This window comes from Cyprinodon variegatus, unplaced genomic scaffold (genome assembly GCF_000732505.1).
Source record: "Cyprinodon variegatus isolate N-32 unplaced genomic scaffold, C_variegatus-1.0 Scaffold748, whole genome shotgun sequence".
Taxonomy (NCBI): Eukaryota; Metazoa; Chordata; class Actinopteri; order Cyprinodontiformes; family Cyprinodontidae; genus Cyprinodon; species Cyprinodon variegatus.
In genome coordinates this window covers 57,827-69,375 of record NW_015151201.1, presented here as the reverse complement: position 1 = coordinate 69,375, position 11,549 = coordinate 57,827, and the positions used below count along the sequence as shown (strand labels likewise).

The 11,549-nt window shown below is 40.6% G+C and overlaps 1 protein-coding gene across 1 annotated transcript in view; it reads right to left on the bottom strand.

The window, feature by feature from the left end:
• LOC107098110 (calcium-independent phospholipase A2-gamma-like) overlaps window positions 1-11,549 on the bottom strand; it is a 46,684-nt gene that overhangs the window by 4,187 nt on the left and 30,948 nt on the right. The window contains exon 8 of the mRNA XM_015395580.1: window positions 7,471-7,666. Coding sequence (XP_015251066.1) covers window positions 7,471-7,666 — 196 coding nt within the window. The remainder of the gene's footprint in view (window positions 1-7,470; window positions 7,667-11,549) is intronic.

Sequence of the window (11,549 nt, the reverse complement as noted above, 5' to 3'; positions counted from 1 at the left end):
ATTAACTGAAAAATGTTGCATAGTATGCCTTTAACACCCCAGGAAAAGCCAGTTACAACAACCCTAAAGGAGCTGCAGAGAATGGGACCTACAGAGGACAACTGCTGGTCAGAAAGTCCACAAAGCTGGCCTTTACGAGAAGAGTCAAGAAGAATTCCCGTGCAGAAATGAAATGAAGAAATGAAGTTTGCAGTTTAAAACAAGCCGAGGTGGTGAAACATTGGATGTGCTGAAAAGGTGCTACGCTCTGAGACCAACTAACAATTAATCAGTATCACGGGTTTTCCTTCAGCAGAAAAAAGATGACAAGGTAAGCAATGTGGCATGTTATTTAATAAAGAAGCATGCATCTACTGGCTGTAAGAGAATTAAATCAAATCCGCCACCAAGGATCTGGGCCCTCAAGATACTAAACAAACTCGAAACGATGGCATGTTTCTCATAAAAACCGAGTATCTATAAAGATTACAACCGTCTACAAGCCGGGATATGATATGCAAAGTTCAGGACACTCTGAGCATCCTAATGCAAAAACAAACAGGTAACCTTCACTGTTCCTCCATACTGTAACACAGGAGAAAACTGGACCAAGGTCAGCTTTCCAAGACATTAACATTTAATATTCAGAGCCATACTACACCACACTTAAAACTGTGTTTATCTGTCCAATCAGTGAAAGCCTGTGCAGTAAAAGGTTATTATTGCATGTTATCTGCAGGGGGCTGGTGAAGATGAGGGTTTAAAAAAGCAAATCTATAATTTATGTTCCGATTTATTGGCTTATTAAAGAGCAAAAAAAGCAAACTGACAAGATGAAGTCATAACCTTTTAAATTGGAAGAAAAGTGCAAAGAATAAACTGGGTTAGACACTGCAACAGAGCATCAACATGGAGGGCGAGCCAAATATAGGCACGGCAGAAGTGGCCATGTGGAGAGGTGATAAGGACATGAAAAGGCTGCAACTACAGAGGGCCACACTGGGATCCACATTTAGGTCCTTTATTTAGCACTAAACTCCTGAAAACATTATGCCTTTTGTGCAGATGTCCTGATGGTCACTTGGTTTATCTTAACACAGTTTCCAAACATATGTAGAAACATTAAGACCCCGCCCCTCAAAAATGTTTTTTCCCCCCATTTTTGATGCTACAAACTCACACTTACATATATCTCTTGAAGGTTTTATAGTCTAAAATAAATAACTTATAAAAGGAGCAGAGAAAACGTGAAACATGTATGACTGTCAAGCGTTTCAGTAGCTGCACCCCACGCTTGAAAGGGCCGGACCCATGAAATTAAGAGTGAGAGAGGCGACTCCCAATGCCTTTGTGGACACTCTTTTTCGTACATCATCCTTGACCAAGTAGGGTCCAAACATATCAACTGCCGTAAACTGAAAGGGTGCAGTAGGTCTCGTCCTTTCAACCGGTAGGTCCCCCATCACTTGTTGACACACTTGTACTCTCATCTTCTTGCAAATAATGCATTGATTTACAGCTTTCTGTGCAAGTCTCATCCCTTGCACAACCCAAGCCTTTTTCCTCATCCTTAACAGTGTTCCAGCAACCCCTTCATGCCCCTCTTTATCACTTTGCTGGGCCAGGAGAACGCCCAGCCAGGAGTCAGAAGGTAAGAGTGGGACACTGACCTGGTCTTCCTTAAAGTGCTGAATTCGCCCACCACTCAGCAACAGACCACTAGCCCCATCCTTGTACACGACCGGCTGGTCGTGTACAAGGATGGGGAAAAAAGCCGTATCATGTATTTATAAATCTGTCATAGATTTTATTAAACTTAGAATATCAAACTGTATAGAGGCAAAAATCAATCAATCAATTTGAACCAGAGCAATTAAAGTAGGATATGCAAACAACTGGTTAAAGCCTGACAGAAAACATGAGAGTAACAGGAAAGTCTTAACAGAGCTAAAGCCACAGATAAACTGTGCAATATTTTCACTCCTGGCACACACATACAGCTCAAACTGTACAACGAAACCGCAGGGTTTAAAAGTTCACAGCTCACGGTGTATGTTCTCACAATGTGCGGCAGTCTGATGCAATTTTACAACGGCACACTGATTTTTACACGTTTGATTTTCTCCCGACCTTACGATAACTGAATGGGAGGTGGTCATGAGAGGCTGATCGCCCCTCGGTACCCCTTGTACACTACGGGACGAACGTAGTGAACCTTAATGTCGGCCCGATCTAAAAATTCTCACACCATTGGAGAATCGGCCAGAAAAGGGCAAAAATTGGTACAGTCTATGGCCCGCTTCAGGTGTTTTCTCTGCCTCTGTGAGACCATGAGGACCACGCTCAGCATAATTTATTGGATCATTAATGTCTTGTGTTAAGCTTAACCTGTTGAAACAAAATACTCTATGGAAGCTGAAATCAGTGAGAGGAATACTGACGGTCTTCTGGTCCATCCTTCCTTACGGAGAATAGCTGCCGAAGATGTAAGGCTTTTAACAGGTTGAAAGTGGCGATGGGGCTTCGTCTTAGGGATGAAGGGGAAAGGCTACGTGAAAGCCTCACCTAACCCTACATATCCAAGGTGTGCGTTTAGACTCCAGTTGTATAACATTTACATATATATATATATATATACAAGTGATCCCTTCATGTCAAAGGCAATTGAGCGGGGAATGGCGGCATAGTGGTTAGGGCATAGGGTCTCACTCCGATTGACTGCCACTCCGGGTCTCTGAGCAAGACCCTTAACCCCTCACTGCTCCCCGGGTGCCCCACGATGGCAGCCAACTGCTCCGCAAGGGGATGGGTTAAATGCAGAGAGTTAATTAAGGGTTTACACAGGAAAGATTAACTCTTATTTAATCCTTTTTAAAGCTCTTTTAATGCTCTTTGAAATCATTTTAATGCCATCAACAAGCACCCATGATTCTCTCTCAATATATATATAAAAAACACGGCAAAATCCTTCGTCATCTCTACCATCGACAGGCTGCAGCCATGTCCCGAATTCCTCGTTTTCCAGCCACTTTTGTTGAAATTTGCATTTTCCCATTCTCTAGATTTTTCTTCGCCTCAAGCTTCTTTTCCGAACATACGGCTTTACGATCAACTGCAAGCAGTTCCGCGCAAATACATAAATTGTTTTTATAAACTTTAATTTAAAAATGATAATTTAATGACTTTTAATAATTTTTAATGACCCGCAGAAACCCTGTCATTTCTCCAATGTGAGATCATACATTTCAGTTATTAACTACACACCTGTTACAGATTATGTCCAAAGTTAAGAAGCGCCATGTAAGCTCAGTAAAATTCTTAGAAAAATGTGCACTTGGAAGCCCAGAGTGAGCAGCCGTTGCAGTGAATAAAGGGATATATAGTGTGAAAGAAGTAAACCCTGTGTAAACTACTGGTGAGCCATTAATCCTGTATTCAGGGATGAACTTGTGGGCTGGATACAACTGTATTGAGGGCCAAATGCTTCCCCAGGGGCCTTCAACTTGACACGTCTACAGTAGGACAACACAGTAGTGTACAATTGTGAGTAGGAGTGTAAATCACACCCATCATGGCGATTCGATTCATTATCGATTTTCTGACCCAATGATTTGATTATTTTCGATACTCAAGACTACACCACGATACGATTCGATTAATTGGTTCATTTATTTATTTTTTTACACCTTACAGGCTAGACAATGTTTCAAATTTGAAATAAATCAATGAAAGCTGTAATATCGTTATTCTTTTTTTTTTAAGAAACAACAGCAAATAAAAGAAGTGGAAAAGTTGTACTCCACCTATTCCTATTAAAACCTCATTCACTGAAAAATAATAAAGGCCTTGCATCAAAAAATACTGCACAAAATCAGTGCAATGAGTGCAATGCAATACCTCGGCTCCAGACGCTACTGCCCCCTCCACAGACGCTCCGCTGCACCTCTCCCAAATTGTAGCTGACCGCAGACAGGAGGCCGGCTTGTTTTTCTTTTTATGACCGAAATTGCGGAAAACGACTCGTAAAGTTTGACCCACTAAAAGAGCGAGATGCGAAAGAACGCTGGGACCCTTTTTCCACCTGGATCTCCGCTCTTTTTGGCCCTCATGTCCCTCCGTCGTCGGACTAAACTCGCCCCCACCTTCTCACCGCCTCGACCATATCGACCCCCCACAGCGTATAGCACAGACCACGCTTTAATATTGGATATAAATCAAAAATGTCTGTGTCAAGCTCACTGCAACACACTGCTGTAAGAGTATAACCAGGAAGCGCGGTAGGAGGGCAAAATAGGTTTAGCCCCACCGCAGCACGGGAGGAGAATTACACCCAGGAGCAAATGGATAAAAATAGACCAAAGGAAAAAAAAACATGAATCGATACTCTTGCGGACGTATCGATGCATCGGATCGTCGGCTGTTGGATCGATGCATCGATACAAAACGATTATTATTTACACCCCTAATATTGAGATGGAAGGAAAAAGAGAGGATTTTTCTAATCTAGCATGATTCGGCACCCATAAGTCAATACTTTGTAAAAACCATCTTATGCTGCAGTTACAGCTGCAGTCATTTGGGATAATTGGACTTAAACTTTAGTCAGATTGGATAGAGAGCTTCAGAAAGCAGCCATTTATAAGTCTTAGTACAGATTCCCAAATATATTTGGGTCTGGATTTTGACTGGGCCTTTCTAAGACATTAGCTCTTGATTGCTAAGGTTTCATGTCCTGCAGAAAGGTTAACCTCTGACTCCAATCACACATCTTTTGCAGAACTGAAAAGGTCTTCCTCCAGCAATCTCATGTATTTAGCTTCATCCATCTGCTTATCAACTCTCCTCAGCCCTTCTGTCCTGAACGAAAGAATCACGTATCAAAGAAATCTTTATTCTTTGATGAATGACTCCACACAGCTTTTCTGTCTCTCTGAGCCATCATGTGGGAGATCTTTATTAACACAAAATAGTCGTCTCACACCAACATAAGTCGCAATATTTCCAAAGCATAACACACTGACCCAATGTTTTATACTTTTCCGAATCACATGAGGCCTCTAAGTCAATATGCTTTTTAACAAAAATCCCATTGTTCCCAAAATCCTTCTTTAATTATACTGTTTACCAACCCTAATGGGCGAGATTTTGAACATCTCTAACTGCTCTCTTCAGATGGGGGTCTATCCTGCTGCCTCTAAAAGGGAAGGACTGTTGCCGCTGCTGGAGAAGAGTGATCTTTAACAATTTAAACAATCTTAGACTGGTATCGTGCTTGCCTTTTTAGGTAAGATTTTTTAGAAAAACTCGCTTTTATGCACCTTGTTGTTTGTTGGGTTTAGAACAAACCACCCCAATGAGACGGCCTTTTTAAAGGTTCTAAATGATTAAATAGTAAATTATGATTCTAACAAAATGATAGTGTTGCTTCTTTTGATGCAGTAGACCACACAGTCTTTTATCTCTCTCTTGGCAGCGTCATCAGGAGGCACAGTTAACTTTCACAGTTACGCTGATGATAAACAGTTATATATCTCAGATTCTCCAGGTGACATAGGACTAACGGATGCACCTTTTCACTGCATTTTAAAAATTAAATCCTAGATTTAACAGAAAACTCTCTTTGGGTAAACCAGGCCAAAACAGAAGTTTTATTTGTTGGTCCTGTTACCCTTAGAGAGAAATTTTGACCTCGATTACAGTAAATGTCTTTAATTTCTTCCACACAAGAGAGAAACCTGAACATCATTTTTAATTCTGAGCTAACTTGTATTCCATGCATCAAAAACATGATAAAAATAGGCTTTTATCATTTAAAGAACATTGTCAGAGTCCGCTCCATTCTCTCTCAGCCAAACTGGTAAAACTGGTGCATGTTTTTAATCACCAGTCGCATTGACTGCTGCAATGCCCTGCTTGGTGGTCTTCCAGAAATGTATATATCAGGTTTACAGCATTTAACCTTTTTTTAATAAAAAAAAAAAAACAAACAGTTGCATGCTTTCTGATGAAAATCAAGACAGCAGGAGCACATAGCACCTGTTTCAGAATCACTATGTTGGCTCCCCTTGAGTTTCAGGATCAATTTTAAGTGTCTTTTAATGGTTTTCAAGTATCTTAATGGTATTGGGCCTTTTTATGTTTCAAAACTGCTTTTACCTTACCTCCTCTGACTCCTTGTAATCCCTAAAGTCAGCACACATACCCACAGTGACGTGTTATTTCTGTATTACAGCCTGAGGACCTCAGGGTCACAGAGGAAGTTCAGGTTTTTAGAGCAGACTCATCGCCCACCTTTTTAGCTTAGCTTATTTTTTTTTAATCTACAATTATTTATTGTAGAATTTTAACACTATATGCTCATTTTATATTTATTCAATATCCTTTTTATCTCTTTTAAAAATATACAACTATTTTGTTACTTATTTCTTTAGCATATGATTCTAAACCTCAAATGGGCTCCTGGTGTCTGTACTTGATCTGCTGCCCCAATGCAGACTAGGGGTGGAATGGTTCACAAAATCCACAGTTCGGTTCACGGTTTCGTGGTCACGGTTTTCTGTTCGGTATATGTTGATTGTTAGCCTGACATGTTGGTCGTGTTGCTGTTAGCATAAACAAAACGTGTTGCACACTGTTTTTATCCACAACTTTCTTTCCGCCGTCATCGTAGGTCACTCTAAATCCAAAATGGTCCCATACAGCAGACCTATAAAGTGCTGCTGGCGCGTCTTCCAACTCCTGTTCTTTCCCACTCGCCATACCCACACAATTCTCTGATTTTTTTCTGCTACAACCGGCTACGCTGCTTCGCTTCTTCTTGTCTACTACTGGTGGTTGGCTTTGGTCGCAGTACCGCCACCTTCTGCTCTGGAGTGTACACACTTCACCTATGAGAAAAAGGAGCAGCGCATGAACTGAACGCAACACATGCGAATCGAACCGAGACAGTTGAACCGAACGGTTCGGACGGTTTTCATAAACTGTTCCATCCCTAATGCAGACAGCTCTTTGAATCATGTTTCTGTACTTGGGTGTGTGTGTATGTCTTTGTGATGGGGTGGGGGGAGGGTAGGAGGGTAATTATCTGTTTTCTATGTTGGAGGGCAATGGGGTAAGGTTTTTAATTGTGGAAAGCTATTTAAACTTCATTAATTGTATGAAAAGCGCTTTATAAATAAATTTTGATTGACTGATATTATAAACATAACACAACTAAACCATAAATATAATGTAGAATTGTATGTGCTTTAAAGTTTGCTTTAAAATTATTATTTAAAGTATTTTCATGTTTTAAAATTGCAGTTTGGTCCTTTTTTTTTTTTTATAGACCAGACTGAAGATTTAGTATTGAATCTAATAAAGAGCATAAGTAAAATGAATTGATCATATTGTAGAGGACACGTGTAAAAAATACTGCTACTGTGGAACACTTCTGAAGTTTCCTTTACATTTTATTTTTCAAAGACTCAATTAACCTTTTGCAGCACTTACCCTCAGTGTCGGTGGCACTGCTGATGACGTTGGTAAGTTTAGTCTTGAGGCTCGTATATGTTGCGCTGGTCTTGCCTGCGGTTTCGATGCGTCCTGTGCCGAGCGAAACGACACACTCCAGTGGCGTGTCGGGCCACAAACACTTACACTCATGGATCGCAAGAGCTGTTGGGTTGTTAATCAGCAGACCTCCATCCTGAACAGCAACACAAGAAGTTCTCTGTTAGAAACTGGATCTGCTTTTATCACAAGACCATCCAAAACAAAATGAATGATTCAGTGTTTAGAAATGCAAACATCTTATCAGGTTTTTACGGTTTAAGGAGGAATTTCTTTTTGGAAAACATCAATTTACACCTGGAGAGCTATTTGGAGTCATGGAGGTTTTCCTTCCTTCTCCATAATATCATTGCAGCTAGCTTTGATATCAAAGAGGCCCCCAGAAGTGTTTTTGCTTTGGATCCATACTGTACCCAGGGCAGTGGGAGGGAGGGGGAGTCACTGTAGAGGCTGAGGGGATTGTTGAATAGGCATGAGGCTGAGGGGCCGCGGGGCTGCGAGCTGGCAGCCGGATCAAACACACCGGGGACAGTCCTCATTAAAGGGGCCCGGCTGGGGGGGTGAGAGGAGCCGCAGGGGCCCCTGAATGTCTTGGGACACAGCAAAGAGAACACTACTTGTTCATGTCTCTGGGTGGACGCTTGATCGAAAGAGCTTTCTTGCTTTGAATCGATGTGTAACTGACACTGGTCGTTTATTGGTCTCACCAGAACAAACATAACTCTGAGATAGTGGACATACAGAGTGAAGCAGAGCATCTGAACTGCCTNCAGGGGCCCCTGAATGTCTTGGGACACAGCAAAGAGAACACTACTTGTTCATGTCTCTGGGTGGACGCTTGATCGAAAGAGCTTTCTTGCTTATTATCAGGGTGTAACTGACACTGGTCGTTTATTGGTCTCACCAGAACAAACATAACTCTGAGATAGTGGACATACAGAGTGAAGCAGAGCATCTGAACTGCCTGCCAACGATTTCAAGACAATGATTCCCAGAGACGGACGGAGAAAATTATTTTTAGTGCAAACATAATAACAGCACAGATGGCAACTGATATAGCCAAGATTGGCATTAAGTAAATAAACATCAGCATTTTTTTTCCTCTGTAAGTCTTAGAAGTTTGTTCAGAGAAAGGATGTGTTAGAGTAGCTAATCCAACGGAAACAATAACCGCAAATATTGGCCTATTCAAACTGACCCAGACACAATAACATTTAACGTCTGCATGTTCATACTCTTAATCATCATCGATAAGAAAAGAAATATTAACAGCATGAGCTTAAAAGGAGTTTATGGTCTGAATTCAATATGCTGAATTGAGTCAAACCATCTAATAAAACAAAAGCAGAAAACCCTCTGTTACAGCCCCTCCACTTTTATCTCTCTTATAGAGATGTATGAAAACAAGCCTTAAATACATGTAATTTTTACTGCAGGTAAACTATTTTAAATAAAGATGGCAATGATTCAGCCTTTGACATTTATACAGCTAGTAAAATAAATCCTATGTAAAGACATAAACTAACATTTCACATTAGATAAACGTAGCAGACAGATAGTTTAAAGCCTACTTTGAAAATTAGTATCTAAGCATTTTGTTCATTATTTAGCACTTTATATGAGAGCTCAATAATAATAGGTTAATGATAGGGGTGGAACGGTTCACAGAATACACGGTTCAGTTCGGTTCACGGTTTCGTGGTCACGGTTTTCAGTTTGGTTCGGTACATGTGGGTCGTGTTGCTGTTAGAATAAACAACGCATGTTGCGCAATGTTTGCACACTGTTGCACTTTTATCCACAACTTTCTTTCCGCCGTCATCGTAGGTCACTCTAAATGCAAAGTGGTCCCATACAGCAGACCTATAAAGTGCTGCTGGCATGTCTTCCAACTCCTGTTCTTTCCCACTCGCCATACCCACACAATTCTCCACAACTACTGATTTTTTTCTGCTACACCAGGCTACGCTGCTTCGTTTCTTCTTCTTGTTTACTACTGGTGGTTGGCTTTGGTCGCAGTACCGCCACCTTCTGCTCTGGAGTGTAAACGCTTCGCCGATGAGAAAAAGGAGCAGCGGATGAACCGAACGCAACACACGCGAACCGAACCGAACGGTTCAGACGGTTTTCATAAACCGTTCCATCTCTAGTTAATGACATAAAAATTACATTTTTAGAGCGACAACAAAAAAAATTATCCAAGCATTGATTCCCCCAGCAAATAATAATTAAAGTATATTATTTATAGGAAAGAAATACACTTAGTAAATGTAATCCTATGTAGCTTCCTGGGTCCAACAGTTGACACATCCGGATAATATATGACATAGCGACAACAAAGGTAATTTTTTCATTATTTCATAATAATGCTTTGGAAATAAACAAAACTTGCAATCCTTTTTTTAGGTCTAAATTAGACAACCCTTCTTAACAACGAGGTAATGTCATGAAAGGCATGGAGTAGAAGTAGAAAAGTTATTTTAACTAATAATGTGAGTGCGGTTTTATTTCAATTTTTCTTTGCCCCAACCACAAGCATGTACACGTTTCACTCTAGGGTTTCATTTTTCTTCATGAAAAAAAATGAAAGCCTAGAAAAATGAAACCCTTCATTCTTCCTTGTAAGCTTACTTGTCCAGAATTCATTGTTGTGGGACGTTACTGTAACCTTTGTGTGAAAAAGTACTTTCTACAACTTGCATGCACGGCTCTCTGTGCTAGCTGCAACTCTCTTCTCTTCTGTGTGTCTGCAGACCCACTTTAATCGTATCACTGCCACCTTACGGCTGGAGGGAGAGATTTAAGGTGTTAGCTTGTTAAATTTAATGTGACGTGCAATTTTAAAATCATCTTTGTTAAGTTTCAATTAAACTGCAAATGCAAATAATTGCCCAGCCCTAGTTTATATATTGCTACATGACAACACTACTTTAAAGGTATTAAATATTGTAAAATAAAGTTCTCCAAGAAATAAGGAAGTATCTGTTTACCTGCAGTTTACCATGAGCTGTAGAAGATATTTTTCTTGGTTTGGAAATGGGACAATTAAGCCTACCTTCAATTAAACCGATCAAATTTAATCGTTTTATTAGTATAGCATCAGTCTAAAACACATCATGTGAAGACACATGCAGAGTCAGCTCAGTCAAATCATGAAGATAAACTGTTTTGTGACAAAAGACAATACAAAGTTTTTATTTTTAAGAAAATAAATCGACTTCCAGGGTTCAGAGTGTGAACGGTCAACTGTCATCACTGACCAGGGGTTTGAGCAAAGCAGACACCCAAAAGAAAAGCAGAAACACCGATCTAGGATTACCACCTATATTGGAGAAAAGGAAAAGCTCAGTTCCTTCTGTTGTGGCCTAATCTGTAAGACAAGCATAGCTGTACCCATGAGTTCTAGGTCAGGGTTAGGGGTGTGATTTTAAAACCCAGATCTACTCATCTGGGTCCCTGAGGAAAATCCTAAGCCCTTAGATTGCTCCTTAGGTGCTCCAAGGCGCCCCCTTCTCCTTAAAAGGTAGGCTAAACACAGGTATCAGATGTCAGAAGGTTGATCATAAAAACTACAATAACCTTTGGTAATGTGGCTGAGACACTGCCATCAAAAACAAAATGAAGCACATAGCTCTGCTCTCAGAGAATGGGAGAACGTGCAAGGACACATGTTGTTTATTTCAGCCGACACCAAAGCATTTGTCTTTTCCAGCAGGCATTGTTTAGGGCATACTGCAGTTAAACCAGGTGACCTGCTCCTCTTCACATAACGAAGCTTCCAGAGCTCGGCTTGGGTATTTATACAGGGGCTGGGCTTGGCTGGGGTTGCTAAGTGGGGGGCAGCGCCCGCCGAATGTGAGGTAATAATCGAAAGGCTGCTGAAACACCATGTTTTTTTTCCCATCATATTTAATTGGTGCCAAAAAAACTTTTAGTACTAGATAGATAAAATACAAAATACAAAAAATTAGGGATGCACGATATTGGGATTTTGGCCGATATCCGATATGCCGATATTT